The sequence below is a fragment of the Geotrypetes seraphini genome, chromosome 1 (assembly GCF_902459505.1).
Source record: "Geotrypetes seraphini chromosome 1, aGeoSer1.1, whole genome shotgun sequence".
NCBI lineage: Eukaryota > Metazoa > Chordata > Amphibia > Gymnophiona > Dermophiidae > Geotrypetes > Geotrypetes seraphini.
In genome coordinates this window covers 19834080-19852391 of record NC_047084.1, presented here as the reverse complement: position 1 = coordinate 19852391, position 18312 = coordinate 19834080, and the positions used below count along the sequence as shown (strand labels likewise).

The following is an 18312-nucleotide window of genomic DNA, read 5'->3' as shown; positions in this document are numbered from 1 at the left end:
ATATTCTGTTCTCATTGCAGCTTCTTGATTTTCATAGAGTCAAAAGCTTTGCTGTAGTCAATGAAGCAAAAGTATAGGGGTTTTTGGTATTATTTTCTCTTCTCCAACATTGGCAATAATGTCTCTTGTTTTTCAACCTTTTCTAAAACCAACCTGAACTTCGGGTAGTTCTTGCTCAATGTATGATTGTAGCCTTTGTTGTATTATTTTCAGCAATATTTTGCTGGCGTGTGGAATTGATGTAATAATTATGTAGTTGTTACAGTCTTCGGTGTCACCTTTCTTCGGTGTAGGTATGAACAGTGATCTCCAATCAGTTGACCATGTTTTTCCTTCCAAATCTGTTGATACAGTTGAATAAGGGCCATGATAGCACTTTCTGAGCCTTTGATTAATTTAGTTGGAATACTGTTGATACCAGGTGACTTGTTTTTTGATAAATCTTTCATTGCTGCTATGACTTCTTCTTTTAAAATATCTGGTTATTTGGGGTCAGTTTCTAGTTCAGTTTCCTCAATGTTATCCACACTTGCCTTTTTTGTATAGATTTTCCGTATATACTAAATCCTTAAAGCATGGGATTACCTAGCTACAGGCGGCTGAACAGCAAAAAAAAGGGAAATAGCAACAAGGCTTTGCAGTAGGTTGACACCTTTGTTTTTTTGGCAACTAGCCTTTTGCACATTTTTCATTTTGGGGGTTTTGTTCATTTAGAAACAGAAAAAGTCTACATGGCCTATTCAATCTGTTCATCCATGTCATCTTCTTCATAATCCTACTCCCCCCTGCCTGCCACTCTAGCCAGCAGATTAACCATTTCACCTAACTGTATCCATGGCATCTGTTTGTCTGACTTGTCTGTTTAGATTGTAAGCTCCTTGGAGCAGGGATTGTCTCCTTTGTGACTCTGTGCAGCACTGCATATGTCTGGTTGCGCTAAAGAAGTAGTAGTTGGTAGTCATCTACTACCCCCCCCCCCCTCCCTTAGAGATCCTAAGTACTAGCTCTAGCTTTCTTGAATTCAGATAGTCTTCATCTTTACCATCTCCACCAGGAAGCCATTTCACGCATTCACTACTCTTTCCATGAAGAAGTATTTCCTTAGATTATTCCCGAGCCTGTTCTCTTTCACTTTTGTCCAATGCCCTCTCATTCCAGACTCACCTCCTGTGCATTTATGCCATGGAGGTATTTAAACATCTCTTATCATATCTCCCACCTTTCTTCCAAAGTGTATATTTTGAGATTTTCAGGTATGTCCCAATATACTTTATGGCAAAGACCACTGACCACTTTAGTAGCTGCTCTTTGGACTGAATCTATCCTGTTGATATCTTTTTGGAGGTGTAATCTCCAGAATTACACACAGTATTCTAAATGAGGTCTCGCCATTCTTTCTATGCACCCAAGTATCGTTCTGGCTAGGATGCATATGAATAAGAAGGTCCTGAAAACAGAGTTAAGAGCATAGACAGGTGGAAGTGCAACCAGAGACTGGGAAAAGATGATTGGAAAAATTAAAAACAAAGGTAGGGAATATGATTTTATTTTCAATGTAGTGATTGAAATGTGTCAGTTTAGAGCATTTATATCTGCTGTCTATATTTTGCACTGTTCAAAAAGAAATTAATTTCTGTTCCCCTGGCATTCTACTGCATGTAGATTCTAGCATTTTAGGGTTTTGTTTGTGTATATTAGTACTTTTAGTTTGTGGTCCTGTATTTGCATAGGGGTTATCAGTATTCTGCATGTGTGACCAAGGCCAGGTGTTCTGGTAGGAATGAATGTTGAGAAGCATACAGTGTGCTTTGTGTAATTTTGTGGTTAACCATTATGTATTGTTAATAAGATTATATTGTATGTATATATGAAAAATGAATGGAAAAACATAGCATTGCAATTAGTGCTATTATTATGGGGGTGGAGTTTTTGGGCCTCCCAAACAAAAAAAAGTTCCGCTGCCTATGCTTTAGAGTGAGCTCCATTTATCACTACCCCATTGTTGCCTTCCACTTAACCAATTCCTAACCTAGTCATTTTAGGGCTCATAGCAAGGGCACATAGTTTATTTATAGGTCATCGATGTGGACTAAAGTCATAAGCTTTGCTCGAATCAAAATATACCACCTGTAGCACTTTCCCTCAATCCAACTCTCTGGTCACCTAGGCAAAGAAATTAAGCAGATTTGTCTGACAAGCCAGTCTCTAGTGAAACCATGCTACCTTGTGTACTGTAGTCCAAGCACCATGGCTTCACTAGAGGCAGGGTTGATCAGCAGCTTGGATGGAAAAGAAATGGGTCTAGGTAGGATAGAGTTGGATTTTTAACTGGCCAAACCTACTGCCATGTCAGGAAGCTTTTTTGAAAAAGTAGTGGATGGTGAATGGATGAACAGATGTCCATATCACTGCTCTGCAAATGCCTTCCATGGAAGCTGATCTCAAGTGAGTTACTGATATTGCTGTAATTCTGACAGTGTGAGCTGTGACATGACCCTAATGAGTTAAATCTGCCTAGACATAAGCAAAGAAAGTGCAGCCTGCTAGCCAATTTATGTGCGTTTGTTGACAGCAGCCCCTATTCTATTTGGGTCAAAAGAAACAAAAAGTTGGGTAGCTATTCTAAGGGCATTAGTCTATTTTTAAAAGTATCTTCGCTTGTTTGGTATAGAATGTGCCAAGTACCAAACTCTGAGGAACAGATTACACATAACCAAACAGCTTATATTTTCAAGAGCTGTTCAAGGAACAGGGGGTACCACTGAGTCCCCTACTGTGGCATTTCCCACAGTTTCTCTCTCAATTGCCCACCATCTCTAAATTCTCTCTCTCTCTCTGTTCCTTCACCAATCTCTCTCCGTTTACCCATCCCATAAATTGTTTTAAATCCCCTTGGAAACCAGGCATGGTGTTGGACATAGAATCAATGTTCACTTCCTCCTCTCTAGGGTCCCCTTGCAGTGGAATCATACCATGCCCTGCACATTGATGAGATCTACACTGCCTTGTCTAAGCAGAAAAAAGTTGCTCTTTCAGCTTCTCCCCACATCTGAAAGTCTGGGGGTGAAAACAGAAGTGCACCTTATAGATTCAGCAAGGCAGAATATAGCAATCCATCAAGCTCAAGCTGGTGGATAGGAAAGCTACATAGACAGGAGAGCACAGCCAATGACACCCATGATTCCTCCAAGGTACCAAGTGGTACATACTAGTCATTTTAGCTTCATTGATGCTACCTGGCAAGGGAATGGACTTCTTGACAGGAACACAGCCCACTACTGGTGCTTCTGTTCTTTGTCAAATGAACATTGCAGGCTAGCGGTCAGCCCATGAGTTTTGGTGAGCGGTACATATGTCAAATTGATGTAAGCATGTGATTTGATTTCATAGTTTATGGTTTTAATGTTTGTGGATTTATAACAAGTGGTTTATGCTTTATGAGAACTTTAGACTCCTGATGCAGGCATTCTAGTCAAAACTCAGGCCCATGCTGAGTCAATGAAGTTCAAAATATGAGGTAAAACTTGTTCTGAATCCATTGATCTGTCATCTCTACTGTTTTGTTTTCTGTCTTCTATTGTTACTCCCATACGTTACCATAAATGTGATGATTTAAGTTGCGTGAACTGACATTGCTTTCAGTCTAAATAAGTGGGCATGGTATCTTAGCATAGGGGTTTGGTGTGAATTGCACGCTCATTCTCTCGTGCCATATTCCTGTAGTGTGGGGTGCTGCAGCTGAGCAGATTTGGAGAGTGAGGCAGGGGTTGGAGGGCAGCAAGAGCTGTTTTTAGCACAAAAAAAAGCTACTTGTTGTCCACAAGAACTAGATTGGCCATTCCTGGCATAGGATGTTAGATTGGTTGTAAAAAATATGTACATAAATAGCCTAGATGAGCTGTTCAGAAAACTTGAAAGCATGGTGCCATCGACTTGTGTTTGAATCCTAGCAACTTGATGAATTGCGGATCTAAAAAGAAATCGGTTTTGTGCTAGTGCGGAAAGGTCTTCCAGCGTCATCCCGATGGTTGTTTTCAACATGTCCAGCCATCTGATTGCAGGTCACCCTCTTCGCCTGGTTTCTTTGATCCCCCTACGGGGTCGAGCTAAGGAACTGGGTCATTAGCACTCAGACTTGATGGGGTGGGTCAGAAGAGTGGGCAGACTTGATGGGCTGTAGCCCTTTTCTGCCGTCATCTTTCTATGTTTCTATGTTCTATGTTTCCAAATGTGATATCCTTCTCCAGTGATCTCTCCCGATGGTGTGCCCAAAATATGACAATCATAACTTCAACATTTGTGCATCGAGGGACATAGCTGGTTAGGTCTCTTTCGGAATCAATTTGTTAGTTCTTCTGGCAGTCCACAGCACACCTAAAATCCTTCTCCAGCACCAAAGCTCAAGTGAGTCAATCTTCTTTCTGTCTTGCTTCTGTAGTATCCAGCTTTTGTATCTGTAACTGAGACATATTTTCCGTTATGGCCCCTACATTATGGAATTCCCTACCAAACTACATAAGAAATGAAAAAGACTTATCATCGTTTAGGAAAATTTTAAAAACTTTTCTATTTCAAGACGCATTTGATACGTGACACGACACACTTAAATTTCTTACGTTTTACTATGACCATCAAATTTACCAATTCCCTTTGTTACTTATTGTGTTTTCCCTTTTTATGTACATTTTAACAGATAAAGATATTGTAACTTTTCCCTCCTTCCCTGCCCATTCATGTTAGTCTCTATCTTAACTGTTTTAAGGTTAATGGATTTACATTGGCTGTTCTTTTCAATTGTTATACTGTTTTATATTGTTTGTCTTATGTCTAATTCGTCTAAACTGTACGTGAAACCACCATCCGGTGGCTTTTAAACTGTATATTGCTTAGATATTTTTATAAGCGATTCATCAAATGCTAATAAACTTGAAACTTGAACTTGAAACTTGAAGTGAGAAAATGAGTGCGTGGACAAGTCTGATCTTCGTTAGGAGTGTTACCTCCTTGCCTTTGAATACTTTGTTGAGAGCCTTAATTGAAGAGCGACCAAGTGCTTTTTTTTTCTGTTGTATGAAATCATTTTAAATTAGCCCTTCATTGCCATCTCTAGCTGAATTTGAGCCACATATCTGGTATATTCTGTGCCCAACTGAACAAAAATCTCAATCATAATTGGCAGCCTAGTGTCTATTTACAGCAAACATGACCAAATGAGCATGGATTCTTAATTATTTTGTCCCCTTCAACACTGGTCCTATACTGAGGCACAATATACTGTATGTGCTATACCTGTTCTGTGACTCAACAAAGGATATCAATATGGAGTTCCATGATTCACATGTTTTGGAATCTAACAAACAGTAGAAAGGTGCTAAAACTTTATAAAACAAAAGGCGATGTCTTAGGAGTTTGTGACATGGTAGTTCTAAAATATGTAGAATTTTCTTCTGTAAGGCTCTGTTCTATGTTCATTAAATCGAAATATTGTCAACCCCTATGGTCTCTAGGAAATTGACACATGAGCAAGCTGTGTCCTCAATGGATGTTGACCAGCCTCCAACATTCCCAGCAAAGTAAGGCAGCACACCAGAAGTTGTTTGGTTATAGTAGCACACCTGTGAGACAAAAATAAAGACAAACCAAAATGAGATATTGGATTTTCAGAATGTGACATATGTAATTATTCCATATAAATGCGGGTTTGCTCAACAACCCATTAATATTACTGCTTATGTATTTGCAGTTAACACGCTAATTCTATATAGGGCGCTCAAAATTATACATTTGCAAATTTGGGTGCACACCTAGTTTGCATTTACAATTTAATTGACAAATGAACCAATTAGTACCAATAATTGGGTATTAATAATTAGATCTGCACATCCCCCACCCTCACATTTCCTTCTATACTCGTACAGTGGCAAATGTAGACAGCAGAAGTAAATTCTCAGAACCGACATGTTTTAATTACTAAAATGAAAATAAATCATTTTTCTTACCTTTAGTGCCTGGTGATTTTAAAGACAGAACAAAATGATTAGAAAAATTAAATCACCAGGCAACAAAGGTAAGAAAAATGATTTATTTTCATTTTAGTAATTAAAACATGTCGGTTCTGAGAATTTACTTCTGCTGTCTATATTTGCCACTGTACGAGTATAGAAGGAAATGTGAGGGTGGGGGTGCAGGGGACGCCTTATGTGATTAAAAATTTTAATACTGCCGGAGGAAGTGACGTCACTCTACCGAATGGCAGGGTAAATCTTGAACTCTGACGGGGCTTCATAGCAAACACGATAAAAAGACTTCCCCCGAGAGGTAATGCTTATAATTGTGGGTGAATCTGCGGTCTAACGGCCTCTTTTACAAAGCTGTGCTAGCGGCTACGTTGCGCTAACGGCCCCGAAGCCCATAGAGATTTAAAAGGCTTCGGGGCTGTTGCCGCACGGCAGCCGCTAGCGCAGCTTTGTAAAATAGGCCATAAGTGTATGGCGAGTCGCAGGAGATTGGAGAAGTTTCGTTTTAGCAAAACAGTGAGTGGAAAATCGTGTGATCGCTGGTGTCGCCTCCTGTGAAATCTAAGATGGCTCATAAATCTCAGCAGATTCAGCAGTCGCCTGCTTCGGCCCTGCCGTCGGATGGTGATTCAGCGTTGAAATAAACACTGGAAGCATAGCTCCAGGATTTGAAATAAGAAATGAAGGGTGTCTGCGAGGATGTTAAAACTGCGATGGCTGAGCTTCGGGCTGAAGTTGGGGAATTAGGTGGTCGGGTCGAGGCCTCTGAACAACATGTCTCTCAATTAGCGGAGGTGGTGGAGGAGACCAAAACTGCGGTGGCGCAACAAGTGAAGGAGTTAGCGGAACTACAGGCACAAATCGAGGACCTGGAAAACAGGTCCCGCAGGAGCAATCTGCGGTTTAAAGGGATCCCTGAGACTGATCGCCACAAAGATTGCAAGCAGGTGGTGCAGGACTTTTGTAGCCAGCTGCTGAGGCCCGAAGAGCAGGTTGACTCTGCATCCATTGTTTTTTGAGGGCTCATTGCAGCTTGGGAGCTGGTAGAACAGGCACCCCGAAGGACATTATTGCTTGTTTTGGGGACTATTTGCTTAAGGAAAGGATTCTACAGGCGCCTAAGAAGCACTCACAGTTCCAATGGAATGGGATTACAGTGGGGGTATTTCAAGATCTGGCCCTGCCACATTGCAGAAGCATCAGGCTTTTCTCGAGGTGACTCAAGTTCTACGGGCGGAGGTACATTGCTATCGGTGGCTGTTCCCATTCGGCATATGGATGACGGTGAACGGCAAGTCTCACAGAGTGGACGCAGTGGGAGATGTCTGGCTGGCGTTGAAGGACTTGGGTTGTGGAAATTTGCCAGACGTCCCTATAGTGGTGACAGCTACGAAAGTGGGTCGCTCCTGACACTAGACAAAGGCTAAGATACAAACAGGCATATTAGAAGAAGACATAGGAAGAGCTTTACTGGACAGAGAAATGGCCAGGAACAAAAAGCAAACGAACAGTCTTATATGTTTTGGGCAAAAAATATTCAATAAGCCTGCACATCTCTTCGCACAATTCTGAAATGATGCATCTTTTACATAAGAAATTAGAGAGCCAGTTTCCAAGGGGATCTAAGCAGGTAATTAATGAATTTAATGGATTAGATCAAAGCATTTGAATACTGTAACTGAGCTGAGCAGCTAAATTTACCAGGCACCAAGCAGAGTTTCTAAAATGGCATATTCTCTGGGGACTTATTATGGGAAGTGAAGCTCCTTTTATGTTTTTGTAGGTGATACAGTATTTAAAATTTCAAAGTAATTCTAATGAGTATCTTAGGAACAACTGTTACAAAAAAAAAAAAAAAAAAATCATAGAAATTACTTTTCATGCAAGGCTTAGGGGTCCTTTTATTAAGGCTCGCTGGCCGTTTTAACAAATGCTAATGTGTCCATAGAATATAATGGATGCGTTAGCGTTTAGCACGCGCTAAAACAGCTAGCACACCTTAGTTAAAGGGCCCATTAATTAAGCTGTTCTTTTCAAATTTGTTTATTGATTTTATGAACAAATTATAACAAGTGTCACAGGAATTTAATACAGCAACATTCTTGAAAAGCACTTAAGTACTATTAAACATATATCCATAACCTATGCCCTTCCCCCCCTACTTAATGCATTTTTATATCATAAATATAAAATGAAATCCCCTCACCCAAACATATAAATTCCATTGACCTTACTTTTCACTCCCCCCATCCCTCCAACCCAACCCCAGATATGCATAAAACAAAAAAATTATCTAGGAATTGAAATTTCTTTAATTCAATGACTAATTGAGACGTAAATATTTTTAATGAACGACTCCATTGGACTCCAAATTTGTTTAAATTTCAGGGGATCACCTTTTTGTTCTGCAAGAGTTAATTAAGCTGTTCTAATGGTGTATTGTGCTGTCATTTTATTATTGATATGTTATTACTATAATACTAGTTATTTAAGCTGCCCAAACTATACACTATCTTGAATGAATCTCTTAGGGAAAGGAGAAGATAGTGGATGCTGCGGATGGGCAGACTGGCCGGAATGGGATGATTCATCGCAGCCATTTCATCACAGTTTGTTTCATCACGGCCACACAGAAACGACTGCGATGAATCATCCTCTCCACTGCATTGTTGGTGCCTTTCCTTCTCTCCGCCTCATTAGCTTCGTAAGGGGAGCGAGCGTGTGGAACCCCACCCCCCTTCCGGTGCCATCATATCAGAGGCATCGGTGTCTTTCCTCCTCTCTGCCCCTCCCGCATACCTCTTGAAAAGTATCTTCCTCCCCTTGCTCATGCTGGCTTTGGCTCCCTTCTGGCATCACTTCCTAGTCCCAGGACCAGGACATCACATCAGAGGGGAGCTGAGGCTGGCGTGAGCAGGAGGTGGAAGATGTTGGCAAACTTTTCAAGAGGTTTGCAGTGGGGGGCATTTGAGCGGCGGTGAAGAGGTCAGATGCTGCTATGATGCCCCCAAGCTCTCAGTTGGGTGGAGGAAGATTCATCGTGGCTGATTCAACGCTAAAATGGCCACTCTGAATCATCTTTGACCCCAGACTGGATGGGCTATTTGACCTTTATCTGCCATCATGTTTCTATGTTTCTTAGTGCAAGAACCTGCCAATTATTGTTCCTTTGAAGTACTTATAGATGGTGGATCTCTGATTTTCCATACACATTACAAAGTCTCTTCCTGGGTTTTCAGCACATGAACATTTTTGACCTTCTACAATTTGCTTCTTGGTCACCTTGTCTAATGAAATTTGTGTCTCCCAATCTGAAATGTCTCAGGAACCTTCTCAGTCTCATATTTGCATGATTCCCAAGATAGCCTGAGCCTAAATATGTTTGAAGATTCCATAGTACATAAAGCAAATGATAGGCAGAACAAGAAGACTTAAATGAGCATTTGTTTTCCTGGAGCTTCTTACTTTGCATGAATCTTTGTCATCGCTATATATAATAAATCCTGCACATAGTATTTCACTTCGGGAATAATCTGTGAGTGGAGGGACTTCCGTCAGAGTGACAGATCTCACTGCTATGATGTAAGGATCCCTGAAAATAAAAAAAGAAATAACAGAAAAAATAAGACACGATGTAATGATTAGTACTGGAAAGAACAAGCACTTTGGTTTAAATTTAAAATAACACTGTTTTCAGCTGCAGTGGCAAAATAATGCTCAGAATTTAGGTTGGGCTGACAACTTTTCAGCACCCCCTCATATTTGACTTCTAAACTTATCCGGTTAGGTGCTGTATATCAGTGTCAATCCCTAACCTGGAGTGGAGGACTCTGGGAAATGAAATGGTACAATTAGTATTCATGGAAAATCTAATGGTAACTCTGCCTCCTGACCAAGTAGTTGCTTAGACCTCTGGAGGTAAATTGAACCAGTAAGAGTAGATAGTCTGTTTCATGTGAACTGGGGATTTTCTACATAGTCATTAGCTATTGCATGTATGTTCTAAACCAGCGGTCTCAAACTCCAACCCTTTGCAGAGCCACATTTTGGATTTGTAGGTACTTGGAGGGCCGCAGAAAAAAATAGTTAATGTCTTATTTTTTTTTTATTTTTTTTAATTTCTTTATTCAGTTTTGCATATTACAACAAGTGTATCAGAAAAATTCATATGATCTTATAAATACACACTTGATTTTCCTTCATGTAACACTTTAATGTCTTATTAAAGAAATGAAAACTTTGCATGAGATAAAACTTGTTATAGTTTATAAATCTTTCCTTAATTGCTTCACTTTCTGCATGTTGCACTGCTTTCAGCTTTGCATAGCTGAAATTATCAGAAGCAATTAAGGAAAGATTTATAAACTATAAAAAGTTTACCTCATGCAAAATTGTGATTTAGATTCTCAAGTATCAATTGCAAGAGACAAGATTTAGGTGTAGTCCTCTAGGCTTTTTTTGTAGAGGGGAGAATCAATATCCAACTTGTGCCTGGAAAACTTGTGCCTTGAGGCCCTGATTCTGTATAGCCTGGTGCCTAGCCTGGGCCAATCAGGCCTTAGATTTAGCGGGGATGGGCCGGGAAGGGGAGGGCCCGTCTCATTTCCACGAGGCGGGCCCGTTGGCTGGACGGCAGCAAGACCCATCCAGCCGACCAACATGTAAAGGTTAATTGGGGGAGGGAGGTTAGTTGTTTTTTTTTTTTTTGGGGGGGGGGGGGTTGTCGGGCTTTCCGGCAGGAGGATTGGGCATCCTCCTGCCCGCGATTACCAGTTTGGGGGGGAGGGGGGCTCCAGGGGGGTTCCGGCAGGAGGATTGGGCATCCTCCTGTCGGCGATTACCAGTTTGGGGGGAGGAGGGTTCCAGGGGAGTTCCAGGGGGTTCCGGCAGGAGGATTGGGCATCCTCCTGTCGGCGATGGGACAGGCGGCCGTGACCGCGGCCGCTATACTTATTGCAGCAGGGAGATCCCTTGCTGCCATAAGTATAGTGGCCGCGTCTACTTACAATGTAGACCAGCATTTTGCTGGCCTACATTTTAAGCGTCTCTTCCTCTACTAGGGAGACGCGTAGGGCCGCCTAGGTTCGCCTAATGCCCTTAGGGGAGCTTAGGCGTTTTGCGGGTCTCCCTAGGCTCCCGGAGGCGCCTTCAATATAGGCGGCCTGCCTGGGGAGCATTTTTTTTAAAAACGTGCATCCCGATTGGCTGATTAGACAGCTGTAGGACGCCTACAGCTGCCTAAAATCGGGACGCACTTTGGAGAATCAGGGCCTGAGTGTCCAGTGGTTTCATCCGCAACCGCCTTCAGCTCTCACCTCCTCCAGCACCGGGACACAACCGCCATCTTACATCAAGCAGTCACCACCAGGAGAGGTACCAAATTTCATGAGAGTTCACGAGATTGCGTGCACACGCACAAGCTGCACTGCCTCCAATGGTTACCTTACATTCTGGAACGTTGCTCGCCTCACTGCTGTAACCTCATGCATGTGCTTTCCTGCGTCTGTACGCGATTGTCCTCTCCACTCTACTTCACAATCGCGTACAGACGCAGGAAAGCGCTTGCATGAGGTTACAGCCGTGAGGCGGGTAACATACCGAAGGCCTCAGTACCTGGCGGGCCGCAAGTGGCCCTCGGGTCGTGAATTTGAGACCACTGTTCTAAACCAAAGTGACTATGATCCAAACTTGTTCTTCATGCACTCACCCATCTTTGCAGGGCTGTCTTCTAGACGTAAGTACTACAAAGTCTTGTAACTTCTCCCCATTCACTGGTGGACAAATAATGTGATATAGTTTGTCGTCTTCATTCACATTCTTTATGAACTCACAGTTTCTGCAATTTTAGAGAATAAAATTAGGTGGTCAAAAAAAACCGAGTGTTTAGTTATTGGAAATATTAAGGATCAGATTTCAAAGATTGGGAAGATTTATTTTGTAAGTTTTTCCCTAATGGCAAAGTTGTGTCTAAATAAAACTTATGTAATTCAGATTTGTACAGACAGGTTACTTTGATGATATTTCCTATTGTGCTAAACAATATACAAAATTTCAAAAAACTGCTGAAAACAAAATTATTTTTGTGAATCATATGACAAAAAAAACCTTCTAATACTAATTGAAAGGAATCAGTGGATCCTGCCACCATCAACATTGACATTTCAAAGCTCCCGACGCCCTTTATTATTGGCGTTTCAACCCTAAATGGGTCTTTCTCGAGGGATGTTGAATATAAACTGCCTCTCTGAGATCTATGTAGCATTTCTTCAATCTCTTTAACATGCATATGTTTATCCCATTGTTAGTAAGAGTTACCGAACAAACGGTTTATCTTCCGATATTTATTCATGACATATGGCTCAAAGATTTCAACGAAAAAAGGGATATCTTTGACAAAGTGCCGGGGTTTGAAAAGCCGTCCGGATCCCCGGACATGTCCTTATAAGGAGTACATGTCCAGGGAAATCTGGATGTCTAGTAATCCTACTCAGAATGCTTTTCTCTTGCTCTTGCAACATTAAAGCTGAATCCAGCTTCCTATAACGATCCACGTAAAAGAAACTGTGAAACACAACAGCAAGTAGCATGAACCCTGCCTACTTCAACGATAAAAGTACTGCTCCATAGAGAGAAACTGGACAAAAGTCTTTACTACATATACCGATAACAATCATGTAGATAAAGTTCTCTTTCTAGTCTAGATTGGAAATAGGTCAGTGGCTATGTCTTGACCAGAAGCTGTGTAAATAATTCCCCAATCTAGTGCTATGATAGTCATTACTTTGCGTCTTTAGTCCTCACAAGATTTTTCACAATGTAGCTTGTAGCAGCAGAATTATAAACAATGCTGAGCATGAGATTTCCCTTACAAGTAGTGACTATCCCAAAGTTTCCGGAAGTTTAAGTCAGACAAAAGGGAGAAGGCATGATCTGCTGGTACTCTTGCTTGCATTTCCACCTTTATTGACAAGACATTATTATCTTCATGAGTAGATATTTTGATCTGAAATAGAAGACATTTTATAAGAACACACTTGTGGGTAGGCTATTGTATACAATTTGGTTTCCATAGTTCCAGAAAGAAAAAAAAAAGACAGAAAATTAGTCAAAGTGTGAAGAATCGCCAGAAGAAAAATACAAAAATGGAAGCATTAATCAAAGCAGATTGACTAAGGAAGACCTGCTCTCCTTGGTGAAAAGAAATTCAAGGAGTGTTCAGAGCACCTCTTTTATTGGAAAAAAAGTGTTATTATGGTGGCGGTGTTGGAGACCACAAAGCACTACCTGCTGAAGTGCAGTAAAATTTTGCAATTACTGCACATTAAATGCAACAATTAAAATAATGTGCAATGATTGTTTGCTGTTTAAAGCGTTCCCAGCATATTCCTTTACAGTTACTGCACAGAAAGATTCTTTACTGTGTGTGAAGGAGTGAATTAAAGCAAACAAAGTTCCCCTTAACACTAGGCCACAAGAAACATGTGGCCCTGACTAGGCCACATTGAAGGAATGTTAGCTAGACTGCTGAGTCAGGAAAGTGAGGCTCAGGCAGAGAGCAGGTTAAAACCCCTAGAGTAGGCACAGAACGGAGAGGCCCAGAAAAGGGAGTGTGAGTGCTCTAGGAGTGTTTGAAGATGCACCTGGTGAAGGAGGTAGGTGACCTTCCAGGAGAGTCTTAGCCTGTGGCCACAGTGATTGAAGCAGGGTCAAGTTAGGAAGATTCTATTGTGAAGTATTTACCCATCCTGTGAGTGCTGTGTGAAGAAGGCTCAAGGTGGGAAGACTGAGTACAAGTGAAGTACTGAAGTTGGGCCTGCTAGGAGAGGTCACTGAGTATTAACAAGTGTGAGTTAATGAAGCTGGGCTTTAGTAGGTTTATCAGATGTCTGGGAAAACCCGCACATGTCCTCAATTTAGAGGACTGACTGGGTGCCTGGAGGGATTTCCAAAACTCAGCAGTCCCCAACCTCAGAGCTGCATCTGGAGGGTATCTGCGCATGTGATGTCATATGCATCCATGTGAAGTCATTGCGTCGACGTCTGCATGGTCCTGATCTCAGGGAGGCTTGTGTGGGGGCAGGTTGGGGGGGGGGTAGAATGGGGGCCAAACAGGACAGGATCAGGTGTCCTCTTTTTAAATAGAGGAAATCTGGCAACCCTAGCTTTAGGGAACATAATACAGTAAAGCTCCTTTTTGTATGACATGGAGTTCCATGTGGATCCTGCCTATGTTTGCATACCAGATTTGTGACAATAAGAGATTTTTGGTTCATAATAAAGACTTTGCTTCTGGTTTACGCTGTTTGATGCTCATATTTGTGAAGGCTCCAAGCCTGGCCACCACCCATGCCTCATCTTAAGTGTATTTGCATGTAAGCTGTGCTAACTGCAAAGTATAGGACTTGCCCATTCCCTGCCCCAAAATATGACATGCAGTTAGCACAAAAACTCCCAAACACCTGCATTTACCTCAGCAACGCCACATTTTCAAGTTTTAAAAAGTGCTCCGGACCATCTTCTGGTAAAAAGATCACAAGCAGGGTAACACCCTGAAAGCTGTGCCTTTTTCTCTCAATCACTGCACTTAAATATCACTCTTTGTGGCCCAAACTTTCAGTAATTGTTACAAAATATTTAAGGCAGCACGTTTCTGAATGAGAATCCTCCAGGGCAGGGGTGTCAAAGTCCCTCCTTGAGGGCCACAATCCAGTTGGATTTTCAGGATTTCCCCAATGAATATGCATGAGATCTCTTAGCATACCATGAAAGCAGTGCATGCAAATAGATCTCATGCATATTCATTGGGGAAATCCTGAAAACCCGACTGGATTGCGGCCCTCGAGGAGGGACTTTGACACCCCTGCTCCAGGGAGTTAGAACATAAATTGGTATACACTGTCATGCCAGTGTGGTAGTAGTTAGCACATTTGTGTGCTAACAATGGATACTAATTTGCATACTAAGGGGCATTTCTATAAGTGGTCACCTCAGGTAGATGCCTATTCCATAACGGAACCTTGGCTCCTATTTTCCTTTACTGAAATACTAGTGTAACTTACAATTTAGCTGCAGTGTGAGCATCTAAATGCAGCAAGGACACCTTAACCTACGGTATTCTGAAAATTAGATGCATTGTTGGGAATCCCGCCTGGCATATAAACATATAGATGCATGGCTACACACTTCTGCGCTAGTATCTTAAGCATATGTGCGCAATGAGTGCAGATATATTAGTGCTTCTTTTATAGAATTGCCCTTTAGCTGCTTAGCACTCTTACAGAAAACAGGCACCAGTTTTGTGGAATGCACTGCCCAAAGAATTAAGGGAAGAATTATCCCTAATTCTTTTTTTTTTTAAAAAGGTTTAAAGGAATGTTTGTTTCAGCAAGCATATGGGAGGGAATTGGTTGCAGACTAGGGGCCTCTTATAACGTGTTGAATAGTGCTGGCTGGTGAGTTAAGTGCACCAAAGCCGATAGGGATTGAATGGGCTTTGGTGCATTTGCCGTGCGGCACTCAGTACCACAGCTTGATAAAAGAGGGCCTAGATCTTGGGACACTATGGAGCATAGAAATCATGTGTTAACAGAGGCGTACCTAGGGTGTGTGACACCTGGGGCCCATTGTTTTATGACACCTCCTGCCAATATTTTTGACACCCACCAATGAAAAAAAATATTTTTAGTAATGTTCCCTCCAGGTGCCAGCCATGAGGGGGTGTTCCCAGCCTAGGAGTCATGGTCCGGGAACTTCCCTTCTCACGGCCCGATGCCAAGGCTCTGGATAGTCCCCGTGGCCCAGCATGTTCCCAGCCTTCTCTCCCTTTATCTTCCGTGAAGCTGGAAAAACTGCAGGCCTCAGCAGTGATTCAGCTATGTTGCCCGCGGCTCTCCTTCCTGCCTTCTGTGTCTGCCTCTGCAATCCACCCGGGCGGAAACAGGAAGTTGCATCATTGGCAGACGCGGAAAGCAGGAAGGGGAGCCATGGGCGACGTAGCTGAATCACTGTCGAGGCCCGCAGTTTTTTCAGCTTCACGAAGTTCCATGACTCCCAGGCCGGGAACACCCCGCCTCATGGCTGGTACCTGGGTCGGACCGCCCCCTCCTTGGTATGCCACTGTGTGTTAATGTAATATAAGGGTATATTTGATTATGTTTTAGTGAAGTGTGACCTGGGGGGGTTCTGTCCTGTAAAAATAAAGCTCTTTTCTATAGATTTCTTATTTATGGATTGTTCACTGCTGTTTTTTGCTTTGTGTAATAAAATATCAAGTAAATATATAACCCATAGACTTCTACGTTATATCTATCCAGCGAAGTGGCCACTATTTCATTGTGCTAAATGGGTCTCATTAAGCTTATGCCTTCACCAATTGCACAGAGCTATTCATAGAGTTTCCACATGACTTCGGCAAAAGGAGGACGGATTGAGACATCCGAGCTTTACTTCCATTCCAAAAAACAAAACAAAACACTTACCCTGTTTGCAGTACTGGCTATTTCCCATCCTTGCTTTGCTGCTAGAAATGTCAAAGTGGCCACGTTATTGTAACTGAGACATGCCTGAAAAATAATAAGTGTATTATGTTAAGATAATGCTTGTATTTGCCTATCTTTCTGTAGCAAGAACTTCTCTTGTATTTTCCTGTTCAAGAAGACACACCTCCATTTCCATACTTATTTGCATATCTGAAGATGAAGCCTATATGGTAGGGTTACCAGATTTTACATATGTAAAATCTGGATTCCTAGCCCCGCCCCCAGGCCCATCCAGTTTCACCCATCCCACCCTGCACCGTTACACCCATACCACGTCACAACCTCGCCCCCTAGCCCCACCCCCCTCAGCCTGCTCATCTTGTTTGGAAGGGCATCCGCGCATGTGCAGATGCCCTCCCAACACGATTTGCTTTTCAAAACTCAGACAAAGTGTCGGGTTTTGAAAAGCTGTCCGAATGCCTGGACATGCCCTCTAAAAAGAGATAGAGTTGCAAATTTTTTAAAACAGAAACATTAATAAAACCCCAACACTTTCTCACTCCCTCTACCTTTTGGAGAGACAGGAGCCAGTTCCGGGCTTGAGTGTAGGTGTAGGTGGTGAGGATGTGCTGACCCTGTCCACTCCTAGACCTTCCACAAGTTCTCTTATCCCTTCCCCTACCCTCCCAAGTTTCCATACATGAAGCAAAGTAGAAAACATACTCCCTCATTTAGGGGTGTAGCCACAGGGAGGCCTGGATGGGCCAAGGCCCCTCATGGCTAAAGCCTCTCCAATACCCCCAGAAAGAGTACTATATCTTCCAGTCAAACACATCTAACAGCCCTTCTGATCATTTGTTCCTTCCCCCAGCTGCCACAACAACTGTTCTATTTCCTCTGATGGTGCTGCAAACTGCCTGTGGGGTTTCAGAATGGGTGTGGTTGCAGGCAGCATTGGAACGAATATAACAGTGGGAAGTGAAGAGACAGTTTCTCATAGTTTAACACATACACAGGCTCTGGGGAGGAAGGAAGCCAGAGGACAGGCACTAGTGAAGCAGAGTAGACAGGCAGGGAACAGAAAGGGATAGACTGGGCAGAGTAATGGGATAGGTGACAGAACCGGGAAAAATATACAGGAGAGAATTCCTCTGAGCATTGGAGCTTCATAAAAGTGGGCCTAAATAACTCTCAAATTTATTTTTTTCTTGGTTTTGCAATTTTATAATTTCAATTATAATGTGCCGCAAAAAACATTTGCTCCGTTTAGTGTGCCAGAGCTAAAACAAAGTTTGAGAGACACTGCCCTAGGCTAGGGTTACCAGACGTCCAGAAAAACCTGGACTTGCCCTTTTTAGAGGACTCTCTGGGTGCCTGGAGGGACTTTCCAAAACCCGGTAGTTTTTCCAGGTTTTGGAAAGTCCCAACCTCCCGGCCGCATCTAAAGGGCCTCTGAGTGTACATGGATGATTTCACATGTGTCCACACATGCTCAGAGACCATCCAAACGTAACGTGACCATTTATTTTTTTCATCAAAAGGGGACATCTATTAATTGTCAGTCCTGCCCCCAATCCCGCCTTAGCCCCACCCCAATCCTGCACTAGCCCCCCCCAATCCTGTCCCCATTTTCTTCCATTAATTTGTCATGTACACATAATATCTTCATATTAATTCATAATGGTAACCTTAAAATTAAAAAAAATCTACAAAGCACACTATACGCAGAGAAAATGTTAATTATCATTTATATTTAGGGGTTTTTCAAAGATGTCAAGGCAAATGACTTTAAAATATGCAATGTCACCTCAGTAACT

General features: G+C 42.2%; 1 protein-coding gene across 1 annotated transcript in view; it reads right to left on the bottom strand.

The window, feature by feature from the left end:
• Window positions 1-1843: 1843 nt before the first annotated feature.
• The window catches only part of ACOT12 (acyl-CoA thioesterase 12), an 84435-nt gene continuing 67966 nt past the window's right edge, over window positions 1844-18312 (bottom strand). Inside the window, exons 11-15 of the mRNA XM_033924347.1 lie at window positions 16496-16579; window positions 12887-13020; window positions 11725-11853; window positions 9483-9609; window positions 1844-5615 (exon numbers count right to left, since the gene is read on the bottom strand). Coding sequence (XP_033780238.1) covers window positions 5472-5615; window positions 9483-9609; window positions 11725-11853; window positions 12887-13020; window positions 16496-16579 — 618 coding nt within the window. The 3' untranslated portion in view covers window positions 1844-5471. The remainder of the gene's footprint in view (window positions 5616-9482; window positions 9610-11724; window positions 11854-12886; window positions 13021-16495; window positions 16580-18312) is intronic.